Here is an 18,814-nt window from a genome sequence, read left to right as displayed (position 1 = left end):
TTGTGGTATATAACGAAAAAAAAATCTAAAACATTCGCTTGTTGTTTCTCGAGAAGTTGGTTTTGGAATGTTTTATCAGTTTCTACTAAATGCAGCTCTTTTAGAAAGTGAATTTGATCGATTAATATCATTGTTTCGTTTTATATTTTGAGTTTAATAATGCATGATTACAAAATCATTTAAACTAACGACTTTAACAGTAGTTAGAAATGCACCTTTTATAAGTAAAATTCAAACAAAGAACTAATTTCCGATTTGAATAAGACGCCCCTTTTTGTACGTTTTCTTTATACTTTTGATTTATGTTTTCACATTTCAAATACATTACCTTGACATGTGGTAAATACCCATGGAAGAGATATTGATATTGATAATTATAGACTTCTGTACCTCCTGACTTAATCCTAAATAGATAAATTTCTGAACAAAGTGCAAGAGTACTTAACAATGAGTTTTCTTACGAAAATATTGCACCTCTTTGAAAAAAGGGACGTTGTTTAATATTTTTAATATCCTTTAATCTGAGAAGGCAATGTATAGCAATATATATATATATATATATATATATATATATATATATATATATATATATATATATATATATATATATATATATATATATATATATATATACATGTATATAGCATGTCTTTTGTAATAATCAATAGGTACTTACAAACGAATTTTCAAATTTGGTTTTCAATAACTGTACATATATGGTTTTATGTTATCGATCGTTTGACTGTTAATTGTATACATACTTGGATCACAAAACGATGAGCAGTGAATTTCTTTTGAAAGACAAACTGTTACTTTATTATTCTAGCCTTTATGGATGGGTAGCAATATCCCAGGAAAGAAAAAGTTATAGATTTCAAAGAAAGTGAAAAATAAAATCACTGCAGTTTTGACAGATTTGCTGCATAGAATAAGGCTATATTCCACTTTAAACTTCTTCCATTCCTGTATATATAGCATAGTTGGTTACTTTGTCCAAGGAGGATAATAATGGAGCGACACCATTTAAATACTTTACACTAAAAAGAAATTTTATGGAATTGGAATATAAGATATCATTCTGAAGTTATTGAAATCATTTGCCCCAACTTTAACTTTCCAAAAATTTTCTACATTACCGTCGCTCTGTAAAGTACTAGTAAATAGGGTAACATTAAACGATTCAAAAAAAAAAATTTTTTTTTCTAGGTATTGGATACTTTCAACAAAAGGAAACCCTATTCTTCTAGGTTTAGAGACAAAAACGATACACAAAGAATTGTTTAAAGAGCATTAAGTTTGTACATTAACAAGTACTTAAGTACTGGATTTAAAACAATTCGATAAAAGGATTTTTTAAAAAAAATAAGAATTTGCTGATCTGAGTTCTCAAAGATATTTGTAAGACAATGCTGTAAGATCAACATAAAAAGCTGTATCATGCTTTTTGCACTCGTAATGTAGAGCATTTTTAACCTGCCTTTGTCTAATCAGGAGCATCCTGTCAAGAAAAGAGGAACAAAGAAAAAAAATATAAATTCTAAATGACTTATCGAGATAAGGAAATAAAATAAATACGGATAATTGTCCCATTTATGTCTTTAACGTGTGTCTGAAAAATTTGAAAACCTTGCAACACAGCAAGATGTTTTTTTTTCTTCTCTAAAATGCTCTTATTACACCTAGAAAGTTTAATCTTTCGTCAGATTGTACGCTATCTAAGTGTCAAGTCTGCTATTCTCACGAATTTTCTCACTCAGTTTTCTTTCTACAAACTGTACGGGTCATAATGTGGTTCATCAACGTCTGTCTCCTGTTTCTCGGAGTACAATACACAACCGCTTCAAGTAAGCTTTTTCATGGCAAAGAATTATAATAAATTTTATCAGCTCAGCGCTTGCAACCCCATTTTATTTTTTCATTAAACAGAAATGGTAAAAGGGCAAGTCTAGACACTCGCATAAAAAGTGTTTGAGCTGAAATTTGAAAGACAAAATGATATTTTATTTCGAGAAAGTGGAGCAAAAATATGAGCTGAATATTTTAGATTTAAAAATTTGAAACATTTACAATACTTAAACAGATTAATTTTATGGTATATCATGATTTAGATTTCAAAGTACACATGTATTATTGAGTCACTTATTTTAAAACTCATTATATCATTTTATGGAACTTACGCAAGAGGTTACAAGAACAATACATACTGGTATATTAAATAAGTATATTTACAAATGTATATTTTTGTTTAGAAATTTATTTTCCGAAATTACTTGTACTAAATTTATCTCTTTGGTAGGTCGTCAATAGTTCAATGCCAAGAATAAAGGCATTGTAAATGATGATGTAATTCATCCTGATTTCTTGACAGTAAAATGCGATATAAATGAGTGCATTTAAACTGGCCAAATCTATGACAAGCACTAGCTTTTCTCGCATAATCACCAATGATAGTTAGATCTGTCCAGTGTGAGATAGCAGTGTGAGATTTTTCTGTCTTACACTGTGTATTACTACGCTGCGAACGGTAACGTAAACATTCCTTCTTATAAATAAAATAACATATTCTTAAAATTTTGTTGTTTTATTTATTTAATCAAACTTATTTTCATTCAAGAGATTGTCGTATTTTCACTTTCTATATGGCACTATTTGTAGGTCACGGAAGGATTCTTCTAAAATGTTACGCTATCTTTTTTTTTTTTTTTTTTTTTTTTTTAATCCAGTTTATTTAATTCAGAATGGTTTAAGTGGACTGAAAATCATTTTCTGAGTTTACACATACTGTGTAAACCATTTTTAGGTACGATTTATTTGATGGTGTATTCAGATTTTTAATTGGATGCTAAATTAAAATATAAATTTTTCAATGGTGATGGCATGCCGTTATTTTGGATAAAATAATGCGAGAAAAATAATCATTCATTACATACTCGTGTGGGATAGTGAAATTCCACCTCGGGGCAAAGATTCACTGTCTAGGACTCGGCAAAGCCTCGTCCTAGACCGTGAATCTTGTCCCCTCGGTGGAATTTCACTATCCCACACTCGTAGTAATGAATGATTCTATTAATCTTCATAGTTTGAAAGGACGATTACAGTCCGGATAAAATTAAAATAATAATTTAAATTGTAAAAAAAAAAACTGTCATATAAAGGTTGTGCGTTCCTTTTTTGCTTCAAATGAACAATATCTTAAAAATACTTGAACAATTTTTGGGATAATTTTCAAGAATTCTTGGAGGTGCAATTCTCAAATACTTTTGTTCAAAGAGAAGTTTTCTTTGAAAAATTAAAGTAGATTGCATTTTCATATTTAGTTACTTCCAAAGCACAAAAATCAATATAAATGCATATTTAAAAACTGTCGTAATTACTAATGAAGCAGATTTTCCTATACAACTTTTGATTTAGAAAAGTGCATAAACAAGGATAATACTAATTGCTAAATAGTTTAAAATCATACAATTGATGTAATCAAATGCATACCTAATACATGTATAATCGAAAAAATCAACTGGAACGTTGTTCACCTGGATACAGCTGTCCATTAATCTATATCGATATGTATTTATTTATTGTATTGTATTGTTTATTACCAAGAACCATACAGTTCATAGGTTTAAAGTATATACATAAATCAATTTGTACATTATATATATATAACATTTCATTATCATTTGTACATTAAGTAAAGCAGGATCATAGTAAAGGATCTTACATACTATTCATTCTTGGTTCACAAAGCAGACAAAAGCACCATAATATAAATTAGTCCATAAAGCAGACAAAAGCACCATAATGAAAGTTGGTATTAGTAATAGTGAGGATAATCTCGTTATATCAATGTGAGTTAACTTCTGCTCTCAATCTTGTACATTTGTAAAGATATTTTCCTAGTTTACACAACTCTGTTACATTTTTTGTCGACAACAATTGAACAAGTTTAAAGGTAGATGGTTTTTGGTGATAATATTTCTTAATATACTCCTTTCTAACATCGGAAAAAACCGGACAAACCAGAATAAAATGATACTCCTCTTCAACTTGTGACATTGAACAAAATTTGCACAATCTTTCTATTCTAGGAATTTTAAAAAATCTTCCTCGTTCTATCTCTAGTTGGTGAGAAGATAGACGATATTGACTGATATGTTGTACATATTTTTGTGATATTGATTTTGTTAAATATAATTGTAAATTAAAACTATCGCTTAAATACCTATACAAAATACACTTAGGGGAAGCTTCAAAGTTACTTCGTGCTTCTTGTATGAACATGTCATCCAATCTTTGTTTCACCTCAAACAAAAAAAGGTTTTTCATTTAGGTAGTCTTTACAGTTCCATATACAACTAAAGCCTAAAGTATCAACAAGATCTTTTATATGTGACAGCCAACAAGGAAAAGTATTTGATTCACACACATCTAACATTTCTTCGTATATATTTCTTAAAATGCAATTATCACTATTTTTTAACTTTAGCCAATACTTCAGCATTCTAATTTTTCTGTTCCATTGTAATGGTTTCCTACCTAGTTCAAAATAAACCATCATAGAGACAGTGCTTTTTTTAACACTTAGTACTTTTTTACAAAAATCTGAATGGATACTTTCTAATTCTCCTGCTGGGTGAAACCCCCAAACTTCGCAACCATAATTTGCTATACTACCAATATATGTATCAAACAATGACAATTTAGTGCTTACATTCAAATGCATTGGTTTCATTTTTGTTATCAAACTACTTAAACTCTTTCTACATTGTGCTGTTAATACACTTTGTGTTTTATGAAATTTACCGTTATAATTCAAAGTAATTCCTAAGTAATTAAAATTTTCAACAATATCAATCAATTTGTTGTCATATTTCCAACAGTAATTTTTCTTCAATCTACCACCTTTTCTAAATACCACAATTTTAGTTTTATCCACATTAACCTTAAGTTTCCACTTTGTTGTATACTGCTGTAAACAATTAAGCATATCTTGTAAACCTTGTTCTGTCTCTGAGAAAAGTACAGTATCATCTCCATACATTATCAGAAACATAGCAATATCTCTTATTTCTACGGGGATACACATATAATCTATAAATTCCATTTCAAAATCATTAACATACATAGAAAACAAAAATGGAGATAGAGATTCACCCTGCATCAGGCCCTCTTGGCAACCAAAAAATTGGGAAATTTGATTTCTGTGTCGTACACAAGATTTTATATTAGAATACAAAGATTTAATAATATTCAACATCTGGCAATCGATACCACTTCTTGCTAATTTAGATAACATAAAATGTCGATCAATTTTATCAAATGCCTTTTCATAGTCTACAAAACAGCAAAATAATTTTTTTCCCTTTGGCAATCGCTCGGCTGATTAACCAATGAAGAACAAAAATAGCATCTGTTGAGCTATGGCCGGCTTTAAAACCAAATTGTGCGTCAGTAATGATACTATATTTATTTGACCATGTACTCAATCTCTCATTAAGTAGGGAAGTAAAAATTTTTGACAGACAACTTACAAGTGTAATCCCTCTATAATTATTACAGTCATTCATATTTCCTTTTTTGAAAATTGGAGTAATGACACCTTCTGACCAGCTATTGGGAAAAACGCCTGATGTAAAAACAATGTTAAATAAATCCACAAGATATACGATGAGAATATCATTATACTCAATAAAATATTCATTTAATAGATTGTCAATTCCCGGAGATTTTTCTTTCTTCATACGTTTGATAACACGAGTTATCTCCTCTGCGGTTATTGGACTGTTCAATTCAGGATATGCAGAATTGTCTTTTTCTGAGGACACCGAGTCACTACTGGCATGCATTGAATGTTGATTTGAGGACAGTTCTTTAAAGTGTTTATAAAATTCCGAGAGATCCGGTCCATGTGACACGCTTCCTTTCTTTTTGCGGAAAATGCGATAGAATTCTTTTGGATTTTTCTTCCTTATGTATTCCATTTGATCTCCTTGGTAACGGAAATATTCTCTTTTAACTTTTCTTTCATACTTTTTATAATTTCTCTTAGAGGTGACCAGTAAATATCTGTAAAAATGAGTCCGTGAGCTATTAAACACATTTAATTTTCTTAAGTAGGTTTTACGTAACTCCGTGCATTTGACATCAAACCAAGGTTTATTGTCTATGTGTTTTCTTCTTTTGATTTGGTTGGAGGTATTATTAATTATAATTTCCTTACCACAATGCGGGAGGAAAACATTGTTGAGTACCTGTGTAAATGTCTCCACACAGTTATTGACCCCTTCTTTTGTTATTTCTACATCATCTAAAGCGTCCGCAAGATGTTGTAAATGACTACATAGTTCAGTTTTAATTTCATTATATAACAACTCATCCCATTTCGTTCTAACAAAGCGTGTATTTACATTACTTCTCTTATCATTATGCACGATAGATTTATTGACACAAATTTGAAAATGCAGTGGAGCGTGGTCAGACCATTCATTAAAATCTTCAACATGAAAATAATCAACTACATGAAAAAAATTTTCAGATACAATTGTAAAGTCATTAACACTCACTCCAAGGTGATTGAAAAATGTATATCTACCATCCTTATCTCCAAATGTACGACCATTACATACTCGTGTACAGGTTGAACGACAGAGTTCTAACAATTTCCTTCCAAAACTATTTACAACTACATCTTGTGTCTTTCTCTCTGGTAATGGAACATCGCAATTATAATCTATAACAGGTGAAATAAATTTATTCAGCTCTGTACCCATCGAATCATATTCTATAAAATCTAATGAGGTGCCTATACGTGAATTAAAATCACCACTTAGTACAACACATCCCTTTTCTTTGTACATTGATATGTCCTCATTCAGAGTAGTAAATAAATCAATATCATTATTTTCATGCGGTATGTAAACAAATCCAATATAAAGGTCGGTATTTTGAACATTAATACCGTTTTGCAGTTTCACCCATAAAATGGATTCATGTTCAATACTCTCCACCACCAAATTATCGTGTAATTCTTTTTTGTAAATAAGAATAAAACCTCCACCTTTACAAGATTTTCTAGGAAAACATTTGTGAAAAAATCTTTCATTAATAAGACTGTCATCAATTTCAGTATTTACATCAAGCCAACACTCTGATAAAAAGATAATATCATATGTGTCAATAAATGATATGAATTCTGGGTCTCTAATTTTATTATAAATCTGTCGATTAACATTCCAGGAACATATTTTGAGTTTATCCCCGACGTTTTCCTATTTGGTGGTATTGTTATCAAGTGTTGGGCGATAAAGCCTATTGTCGATGTAAAGCTTGTTATACACCAGTCTAACTCTATGTCCTTCCTCGCTTTTTTTCTTCATGATTTGGATCAATTCTTTTCTTTCCGCGACAATTTCATTCGGATATTGTTCATTGATGTAATAATTCGTACCTTTTAGGTTTTTTGACATCCCCTTTACCTGTTGCCTTCGTTGATATTCATTGAATTTCGCAACGATGACCCTTGGCGTTTGACCTCCAGCTATCCTGTGCACCCTGTCAAATTTCAAGCTGTTGACCTGTGCCTCGCTCATTGACAGACTGTTCTTGAGGAAATCACGGAGAATTTTTTCAGTATCTTTTGGCATTTCATTTTCGGATTCTGGGATATTTGAGAAAAGCAAATTATCCCTCATTGAACGTGACTTTAGATCCACTAGTTCACCCTTTAGTTTCTTATTATCTTCTTCAAGTTTACTTAACTTCTCTTCTAGCTTACCCAGTCCAAACTCCATACCATCTGACCTTTCTTGTAATTCTCGAATGAATTTGTTGTTCTCCTCAAAACCCCTTTTCAAGTCCGCTGTTATATCATTTATTTTCTTATCAAATGTAGAGATTTTTTTCTCAACAAGATCTAGCTTTTTCATTTGATGGTCAACATTGGTTATTTTGTTATCTAAATGTGTGATTTTTGCTTCAATGGTACCCATAGTTTTCATAATAATTTCAAACCAAGGGGGTGGATTCATTTGTGGCGGAGGGGGCATAGTTGACTGTGTTGTAGGTTGGACTGCAGAGATGTCCGCTTGGGGACAGGGTTCTGTTTCATTCTGTGCAATCATGTTTTCTTTTATTTCAGCCAAATTAGATTTACACACTGGTGTAGAAGTATTTGTAACTGATATGAAGTCTTTCAATACGTCGCCGTACAACACTGAATTACACTCGGCCAGAGTACTACTCAAGTTTATGCTATCACCACTGCTATTGTTATCGCTACTACTTACAAATTTGTGGACTTTTTCACTTGTTTTCTTGTTATTTCTTGGTTGTTTCTGCTGCCCACTATATTTCCGCTTTTTACCCATAATATGCACCACTCCAGAGCGTCAAAAACGTCTTTAAATCCACAAAACCAAGAAGACATTCCTGAAGTGCGTGCGCCCTATCCCGCCATCTTGAATACGAATTTATATGATGTGTATTTCTAAAAATACCTAATTATCCAAAATGAATGTAACTGGAAAATTAAATATGTCTTATATTTTTCCTACATAACATAATCATGTACCCAAGGAACAATCGATGTATGACTGAATTTTTAAAATTCCAATTTTTAAAACTTCATTTAATTTGTATTTGTTTAAGCATGTTCAACAACACTGCATGGTCGTTGTGTAAGTTTGTATGACTATTGTCACGTTGGAGACAGCTATACTTATAGCTTCTGTGGATTTCTACAGAAGTGTTGTATTCCTCCTAATGCAATGCAAACACATACCACACCACCCCCACATTCCGGAAGCGGAAGTGTTTCCACGAATAATGTAGGTAAGAGCTTAAAGGTATTATTTTCCTACAACATTTTTTCGGGCAGGTTAGGGCATGTTTAAGTTAATATTAAAGTCGAACAGTTACACTACTCATAAATAGGCACAACGAAAATTGTGGCCGACGTGTAGTATTCCTATCGTGGTCTTAGATTTAGTGCGTTTATTCCTTGTTTTTATGAGCATTTTCTGTTTGTAAATATTAATGATGTATTGTCTTGTATATTTGATGTTACTTTTCTACTGGCTCGGAAAAAGTGCGTAAAGAACGAGGGCGCTTTTGATTGGCATTCGGCAGGAATCTGGGTGCACTTGAAAAGTGAAAATTTCATTGTTCTGTCACATGAAGTTTTAGCATTCTTTTGATGTATCGGGTTCCTGTGAAATAGGAAAGGGAAATATTTTCCCGATATTGTGTTTTGATTAGCTAAAAAATAACTTGAAAATAGGCTAGGTGATTCAATTGGGACAAATTATCACATTTTTAAACACGTTTTTCTAAAGATTTGCTGTCTCTGGGTCATCTCTGCATGATTTTCAAACGTTATTTGCAAGCATTCTAATTCAAAGAAACAAACAATCATTTGTAAAAAAAAAAAAAAAAAAAATGGAGAGAAGACCCAGAGACCATAAAAAATGAACTTTTTCAAAAAAAAAAAAAAAATTCCAATGTGTAAATGCTGTGCTTCTTTGTCGTTTTAAAAACCAACTTATGTGTGTAGCGATGATAGCTCGGTAGTATGCGTTACCCGCCCAGTGCAATGGAGTTGAAATTTTTTGGTTCGATCCTTGCATGGAGCGTTAATATTTGTTTTAAGGCAAACAATCAATTCTTTTTTCAGTTAATTTTTTTTTTGTACTGATTTATTTTAAAATGGATAAATTCTGGTTTTGTTGCATCGAGAACAAAACCAATTCTTCCAACCTACTGATACTTTGATATACACATGTACTTGTTATTGCATTTAACTATACCCTTATTATCTTGTAGGTGTTTGTGATTGATGTGAAGCATCATTATGTTATAGTTTGATTTTTAAGATAAGCGGACCTAAATGTTAAAATTTGACATGTTATTTCAAACTAAACGTAACATTTTCCTATGTGCGTAACTTTGTAAAGCCTGTCCAGCTGTGTTTAGCCGACCAAATCGTGGACATTTAAACTATAAATGTTTCGTACACATGATTCCTGCAGATCGCACGCCAAATACGCCCATCTTCTTTGATAATTTCATCGCGACCGAGTAACACGGCAATGTAAGATGTACGTCTATACTCGTCAGACCTCTACAGCGAAATACCTTGAACTGTTGTCTTAAGAGGTCTGTGGCTTACGGGTTAGCGGCGATGAACGAGAAATATGGCGGACAATGCCTTTTACGAGTAGTGTTCAGCTTTAAGTAAATATTCTGAATAGATGGCGTGGTTGCCAAAGAATCATTGAAGTCTTATGTTGAACATTGGTGTAATCATAAGGTTTATAATAGGCTTTCTTTGTTTATACGAGAACGAATGGCCCAGTTATTGCAACCTTTCATCCTCTTAAGAAATATTTCATATATGTATGTATAGAGATGGCTTAACAAACCCTTATCTGACTAGAAGTTGATTGTGTTTATTGTTTGATCAACAGCAATGATTATTTTCTGAGAATCAAAGAAGAAAATATATTCTATTGATGCAAATAAATTTGTGAATATCTGTTAAATAAATTATTTTCGAATCGTGCATATTATATGCTTTTGCTTTCTTTTCCAATTGTTTATCAATAAAAAGTATCAATATTGAATTTAAAACAACTAACACATTTCTAAATTTTTTGATACAAACATCATAGCAAAGAAAATAATCTATGTTTTAAAGAATCATTGAAGTAATTAAATGAGCAATTTTGTACTGAAAACCATTCTACAAAAATGAAATATCTTGTTTGCATATTGATGATTAAAATGCTTTCAAATCATATCACTTTGAATATAACTGGTTAGACAGGCCCGCTATAGATTAAATTGTACTTTTCATTAACATTGAACCATATTGAGTCTTATTTTTAAATTTCCACATGTAATTTGAATTTGGTGAAATAATATTCAATTCTAAGAGAAAGGAATAAACATTCAGGGATCGCCTATCATAATACATGCACTCAACTTACTGTTAATTACTCACATGGGTTTTCAGATGATGCTTCAGTGATATGAATATTCATGCATTTAATATATTTTATTTATGTCTGTTTCAAAAATATGATCAACAGCGCATTGCGGAACCTCATCGGTAGGCTCCACCCATACCAAAATTGTGGGCGGTACTACAGCGTCACAAGGCGAATATCCATGGCAGGTCCGTCAATTATATCTTAGAATTGTTACATTTACGTTTTCAAAATCATATTTACAATTTTTTTGACCTATTTCTATTGTACTAATATGATTGATAAACTTTCTATTCTACAGGTGTCCCTGATGTACGGCGGTAGTCACGTGTGTGGTGGTACACTTATTGACTCCCAGTGGGTCGCTACTGCTGCTCACTGCTTCGAAGAGTGAGTATACAGTTTGTTGAAGGTATTTTATTTGTAAGATAAATACAGGTTATCTTACACATGTATATACATGAAATTGAGAATCAATTGATCTGACTTAAAATTTTAGTTATTGGATATAATATAAAAACATGGGCTAAACCGCTCATCTGAGGAAATATCGTCCTACTGATCTCAATTAGCAGATTCATTTTCCTACACATTCTAGTGTAAAACTTTGATCACAAACCCCACCCAACCCCATGGGGTCATGACTACCTGAGGATGCTTCCATATAAATATGACTAATCATAGTTTTGTTGTTCTTGAGGAGAAGATTTAAAAAGATTATTCCTATGTATCCCTGTAAAACTTTGATTGCCCATTGTGGCCCAACCCTTCTCCCTGGGGTCATGACATGAATAAACTTCACTTAAACTACCTGCATGTATGACTAATTATATAAATTTACTGTTTATGGGAAAAAATTAAACTTTTGATCCCCCATTTCTGCCCCAACCTACACCCAAGGGTCTTGATTTGAACAAAGTCGATTAACACTACCTGCGGATGCTTTCATATCAATACGACTTATCATGGCTTTGCTGTTTTTGAAAAAATAATTTTTAAATATTTTTTTCTATATGTTTATAGTTATAACTTTAATCCCCTGTTGTGGCCCTACCCTACCACAAGGGGCCATAATTTGAACTATCTTGAATCTATGCAACCTAAAGATGCTTCTTTATTAATATGACTAGTTATGGCTTTGCTGTTCTTGAAAAGAAGATGTCTTAAAGTTTTTCCTGAATACCTTTGATCCCTTATTGTGACCCTGACCTACCCCGGGGGTCAGAAAAATTTTAACAAACGTGAATCTACATTACCTGAGAATGATTCAATATGAATATGACTCATTATGGCTTTGCTCTTCTTGAGAAGATATTTTTTAAAGATATTTCCTATATATTCCTTCTGTATGTATTAATTTGATTCCCTGTTGTGGCCCCCCTCTTCTCCGAGGGACCATGATTTAAACAAATTTGAATTTACAGTAAGTATTGAAGCTTTCACACAAGTTTCATTCTTCCTGGCCCAGTGGTTCTTAAGAAGATTTTTAAAAGATGTCACTGAATTTTCAATTCTTAATAATCTCCTCTTGAAAGAGGCCGTGGCTCTAACTGTGAACAAACTTTAACCCCCTTTACCAAAGGATGCTTTGTGGCAAGAGATTTTGAAATTGGCCCATCTTAAGAACTCTCTCTACACTGCACACTAAAGAGTTTTGATTCTATGGTATTTTTCTACAGTTAGAGTGATCTGCCCTTAGATCTTAATTCCAATAAATAGGCATTTACAGTATATTACTCAGTTTGTAATCAATTCAAGTAAGCAATTGTCAAGTTATTCATACATTTTAAAGGGCCAAGATAAATTAATTGAAGATGTTATATACTTGTAATTTCTCAATCGAAGTAAACAACATCGATTTCTGTGCACTAATACTGTGTTTTGTTTGAAAAATTTTCCTGGGGTAAATGCCACGTACCATATATTGAAAATTAAATAGGTAAGCTCAATATTTACACCTTTATTCAAATAATTTTCTCAATGTCCAAACCACATTTTGGACTGGTGTAGAAAGGGTCGTAAGGAAAACATTTATAGACGACACACGACAGACAGACGCCGGACACATCTTGATGAAGAAAGCTTACTTGTGCCTTCGGCGCAGGTAAGCTATGATAACACCCCAGCAATGAGTTTTCGAGTAGAGAATGTAAATGTTGCCAACACCAGTTTGCATTTTTCATTTGTCCGTAGCTACCACAACGCTCGTTATTGGACCGTCGGTGTTGGCATGCACGATCGCCACCATGTGTACACAAGTCAAGTCCATCATGTCCGTAACTTAATTGTCCACTCTGGCTATAATTCTCGTACAAACCTCAACGATATTGCCCTGATGAAACTTGACAAGCCTATAAACATCAACACTCAATATGTTCGTGCTGCCTGTCTGCCGAACTCGTACGACCATTTCGAACAAATGACATGTACAGTAACTGGCTGGGGAGCCACTTATTTTGGTAAGTATGTTATTTACTTTTACATGCACATTTAAATTTAAAATAAGACACGAGTAATTAATGACTCGTAATTTTATTGAAATAAAGGAAAGAATACTACGCAATGCTTATGATTGTATTTGCTTTTTGTCTTTGTTTGATTGTTTTGTTTTTGTTTTTGTCTCTCTCTAGATACAGAATCTATGGATTAATCTATAAATGTCTTCATTTATTGGCAATATCTTTTTTCCCGGCTTTGCTTTTCAATTCTTGCTTGCAAACACTTCAGGAAAGATTTACAGAGATTGATAAATCCTTTGTACAATGTAATTTATGAAACACTGTCTACAGTCAATTAAGTTAAAAACGACGTGTTCACTAGTAATGAAAACATTTAATTTATCAATCTATTGCCGCTGAAAGAGGAGAAACAAAAGAAAAAAAGGCTGTCTTAAGGAAGTTTCTTTTTTTCCATGCTTACATGTCTTGGCTTTAACTCATCTTGCTCCTTAGAGTTCCTGGAATCAGATATCTACATACGGTTGACGTTTCAACAATGAACAACTCCAACACCTATATACTCAGCAATGTTGTTAGAGCAGTAAATTAACAGGTTTGCCTCAGGGTGGAAAGAACGCTTGTCATGCAGGTAAAAAAAATGTAGAACATTTTCTGCACGCAGGGTTGGCAAAAAACTGGGAAATACTCATATTTCCCAGGACAGTGGGAAATACTGGTAATTACCGGGAATTACTGGTATTTCCCGGGAAATACTGGGAAATAAGAAATAGCTACATATTTCATTCATATTAACATGTAGTACACCTTATTGGCCAAGATATCTTCCTGATACTGTACAGCAGGTTAAAGTCGCGGTCGGAAAAGATCGCGATTTGTTCAACTTGCAGCAAATCGCGGTCGTTTGAATTCGCGGAAAGGAAAAATTATACAAAAAAAACTTTTTCAGCACTGCAAATATTTTCCTTGCGTATTGTGTCGATTCTGAACCCGATTAAATCGAACAAAACACCGTAATGATCCCGATTAGAAGACAAACTGTTGTACGATTTACAATGTTACGCATTCAGATAATTTTTTTTCTTTCTCGTTTTCTTTCTTTCTTTCTTTTTATTAAATATTTTTTAAATACATATGAGTCTATACTCGAGTGATTTATTCAAGTGATTTCAAGTCGTATCCAAAACATTCTGATCATGTAAAAAAAAAAAAAAAAAAAAAAAAAAAAAAAAAAAAAAAGAAGCCCTTTGGCAGGTGTTCGTTCATATGTATGTTTTGAATAGAGTACAGAGTAGTATTTACTGCAGTATATTGAAATCTCCCTGAATCTAAATAAGTTGTCAGTACCGGTAGTCAAAATGTTGAACTGTTAATAAAATTGAATTAATGTGTTGTGTTGTCTTTACTACGTAAGTGCCTTGGTTAAAGATAATAGGACTGAGTGATACGCACGGGAGAAATCTAACACTACATGTTTAATAATTACATCGCACCTCTACTGGGTGGCAGAATTAAATGTTAGTTATAGATGTTTATTTATCAATTAAGTTAAAAAAAAACAAAACAAAACAAAACAAAATAAAAAAAAAAAAAAAAAAACAAACAAAAACAAAAACAAAAACAAAACTACGTCTTAGTAATTGATCCGTGCAACCGCATAATTAGGAAGACAGTCTACATCTCCGCTATATTAATTACTGCTTTTATGTTTGCAAGGAAAAACAAATAGAGATAACGAATCTAATCAAAGATATCGGTAATATTTCAATTTATCCTTATCAATTTTTGAGGAATTATTCATATGTATATGAATATGTATGTTGAATTCGCGGAATTTTTATTTCCGCGAATATAGTGAATATTAACTCCGCGAGTTAATTTCCTGCTGTACAGTATCACTGTCCCTGATTTAAAGATTTCTGGTTGCCAAGTAATTCATTTTATATAATCATAACACAGCATACTCATACCAGCCATGAGTGTCATTTGTTTCATACTTGAGTCAGATGTGAAATGAACCCAAAGATCTCAATTGGGTTTTTTATGTAACTAAGGAAGGATCTAAGAAAATTCTTAAAATTTTAATGTAGAGTATGGTATAGATATCAAACCTAAGAAGAAGCCTTTCAGTTCTACTCAAGGTAATTATATCTCAAAACAGGAGCACAAAACTGTCCAAAGCAATTTGTTAAGACAACATGATTATTGGTAATAACTACAGTGTTTATAGAAGGATTAACACAATTTTTGGGGGGTTTTGGATTTATAATTAATTAACTTAATAATTTTACAAAACTGAAAAGAAACTTGAATTGGAAAACTTCAGTTTTATACAGCCAGGGAAATGTTTCAGAATGCTTATTGGTATGGGACCTGGACTCAGGAGTAGTGATACATTCTGAATATGTTAAATTGCAATTTGAGACATATTCCATATTATTCATCTTCTGCTTTTATGTTTATTTTTGAATTTTGTATAAGATTGAATGAATTAAAGAAATAAAAAGACTTTAAATTTGTATTTCCCAGTATTTCCCAGTTTAGGGAAAATTAGTAGTATTTCCCGGGAAGGGAAATACCGGTATTTACCACTGGTAATTCCCACCATTGGTATTTCCAGGCCAACCCTGTCTGCACGTGATACGTCGGGGTGGCAAAGGCGCATGTCGGATAAAATGGGGAATAGAAGTGGTCAGGAGTCCATCAGCATTGCTGTTAAAATAAACTCTGACATCTGATATCTGTGCTCATTTACGCCAGGATGTCTAAAATTAAAGCTGTCATGTATATATTATATTTCAGTATAAGTACGTAAACTCATACAGTCTTGCTTGGCATAGACCTGTTTATGACAAAAGTATGAAAAAAATCTTGTAATGACAGGATACATAAAAGAAGTTTATGTTACACAGTTTCAGAAGCACATAATCAGGCATCAAACCACTCAGTCAACGTTGTATTTGTACAAATTATGCAGTTTGTTTTAATTGCAAACGTTCATTTGAAGCTTTTAAGTAGTTTTCAATGCGTTTATTTTGATTTAAATTTTGCAGGACTCTTCCTCTACAGAAATCTAATTGTATTCCAATTGCTTATAATCCTCAATGCATCACATGCATAAAAATATTTTCTATTTACATAAATATAATTCAATTATGTATAAAAAGTTTGCTCTCAATGGTGCGTTTTATTTTGTTGCTTATTTGCTTTCACCTCTTGCTTGCAAAATTAGAAAGAATTTTGAAGATATCTAAGGCGATCGATGAAGTCTCTCTTGAATGCCTAAAGTTAACTGGGTTATTGGGTTTAAGGTTTAAGACATTGGCTAGTAAGATAACAACGAATGTTTTGGCCTACTTCTGACAACTTTTTTAACATTTTGCATGCAGCAACCGTAAAAAAGTTACATATTAGGAATACTAAAATGACAATACTAAAATGACATCCTTAAAATCAGGTGAATCTTAACTTTCAGATAACAATGGTAATGCTCCTGGCGCCCAGTACTTAAGAAAGGTTGATGTACCGACGATGACAAACTCCCAGTGTCAGTACTTCTTGGGTAGAAATCACGTTCACACCAGTAATATCTGCGCAGGTCTGAGGGCAGGCGGGAAAGATGCTTGTCAGGTTCGTAGAATCACGTGGTTTGCGCAAAAAATCAGTGTTTTGGGTGTTTTCATTATTATTCTGTCTCTTTCATGCATAGGATGTTCAAGATTTTTTTTCTTTTTATTCTCCTTACTGCATGTATTGTTAGGTCAGATGCAGACTGACTTTTTTCATACTAATTGTTAGGCCATAATTTATACACTGAATTGTCGACAGATTTTTCCGTTGTTTCCCGGTCGTGACAAGGAGCACACAGCTGGTGTGACCGGTGGGCAGGGGATGCTCACTCCTCCATGGCACCTGATCCCACCTCTGATGTCTAAGAGGTCCTTGTTTGCTCTGCTCCTATTTTGTAATGGTTAATGGACATTTGAGCTCTCCACATATTTCACTTCAAAACTTTTTTTTAATGATAATGTAACACCTTGTAGGCTTTTTTTTTGTATTTTGCACATTTAATATCTGTCTAAGGGTTTACTGCTATCTAACTCAATTCTTTATCTTTTTTTTTTTTTTTTTTTTTTTTTTTTTTTTCATTCATCATTTTGCCTTGCAAGATGTCAGTGCAGAACTACTGCAATAGCAAAACTTCTGAAACGTACTAAAGGACAATATTGCATGCATCTGTAATTTGTTCAAAGTTAAAAAAAAATATAAATGTAAGATAAATTTTCATTCATTGTGCGTTTTCAGAAGAAAAATATTAGAACATATATCACATGAATGTATATGATTTCGTTTTGTTTCTTATTTGCATTTTGTTACACATTTTGTTGTAAAAGTCAAAATAGAGTTTTAAGTGATTTAAATGTCATTATTCCTCTTAATTCTATTTTTGTTTCTGATTTTAATCCTTTGATTATACATGTTATGAATTACTCTGGACAGAATTTATTTAAGGTCATACAAAACGTGCATGTATATGTATTTCACATTGAACCTTTTCCACAAATAATTTTCCAAGATATTCTTCATTTAAAATCATAGTGCCATAATGTTCTAAGATAGAATTACCGGGAGTTTTGAACAGATATCAAATTCTGAAAACCCTTGTGCTTTTTTTTTTCTAAAAAAATGAACAAAAATGTAGATTTAGCTTGTATATGGTATCTCAAAATTTGATTCAGAGTAGGTGTACAGCATTACCAGGCATCATAAAATATCACAAACTGAAGTCCTTCAATTATTGGAAAATTGAAATTATACAGAAAATAAGAAAATAAAATTCAACAACGTAGCGTAATTTCTTAAAGGTATTATATAATGAACGTACATGCAAATAAGTTTCTTGTCGTAATAAAAAATCTTTTCAGGGAGACAGTGGCGGACCTTTAGTCTGTAAGAAGGATGGTGTGTGGAAGTTGGCAGGAATCGTGTCCTGGGGGTACGGCTGTGGGGATAGGAATGCCCCTGGAGTGTACACACGTGTCAGTTCCTTCCTAACCTGGATTAACCAACAAAAAGCAGCTCACCCATGATTGCTTAAATATAAACTCTTAAAACTCTTATCTTTTGATGAAGTGGTATAAAGAAAAAAACCATTACGTATGTTTGTTGTTTTGAAAAAAACAAGATGTATTTGGAAAGGTCAATTTCCATAACCCATCGCACATGCCTTGAAAAGTCTCATTTCGATCCTATTGTTCATTATAAGTTTGTTTGTTTTTTTTTTTTTTTTTGGCTGAACATGTTGCATTGAGTCATTGACTTTTATCCTTGTTGATTGATTGATTGGTTGAGTGTATGATGTTTTACATTCGACAA

The 18,814-nt window shown here is 32.4% G+C and overlaps 1 protein-coding gene across 1 annotated transcript; it reads left to right on the top strand.

Annotated features, from left to right (window-relative positions):
* The first annotated feature begins 1,746 nt into the window (after positions 1 to 1,746).
* Positions 1,747 to 18,594, top strand: LOC133189371 (prostasin-like). The gene is made up of 7 exons (XM_061324755.1): positions 1,747 to 1,844; positions 8,644 to 8,826; positions 11,085 to 11,170; positions 11,284 to 11,372; positions 13,176 to 13,441; positions 16,914 to 17,068; positions 18,364 to 18,594. Exons 1-7 carry the CDS (start codon positions 1,787 to 1,789, stop codon positions 18,526 to 18,528), a joined length of 1,002 nt encoding a protein of 333 aa, XP_061180739.1. The 5' UTR covers positions 1,747 to 1,786; the 3' UTR covers positions 18,529 to 18,594.
* The last annotated feature ends 220 nt before the right edge of the window (positions 18,595 to 18,814 follow it).

Source organism: Saccostrea echinata, unplaced genomic scaffold (genome assembly GCF_033153115.1).
Source record: "Saccostrea echinata isolate AGI-Se365-2 ecotype Australia unplaced genomic scaffold, CSIRO_AGI_Sech_v1 ptg000018l, whole genome shotgun sequence".
Classification (NCBI taxonomy): domain Eukaryota; kingdom Metazoa; phylum Mollusca; class Bivalvia; order Ostreida; family Ostreidae; genus Saccostrea; species Saccostrea echinata.
This window is presented reverse-complemented; position numbering and strand designations above follow the sequence as displayed.

What these genes read in the sequence shown, in the direction of transcription:
- LOC133189371 (XM_061324755.1), top strand. Translation starts at nt 1,787, where the DNA reads ATGTGGTTCATCAACGTCTGTCTCCTGTTTCTCGGAGTACAATACACA. An exon ending in TGTTTCCACGAATAATGTAG is followed by an intron (nt 8,827 to 11,084) that starts GTAAGAGCTTAA and finishes TATGATCAACAG; the next exon opens with CGCATTGCGGAACCTCATCG. An exon ending in GCGGGAAAGATGCTTGTCAG is followed by an intron (nt 17,069 to 18,363) that starts GTTCGTAGAATC and finishes AAATCTTTTCAG; the next exon opens with GGAGACAGTGGCGGACCTTT.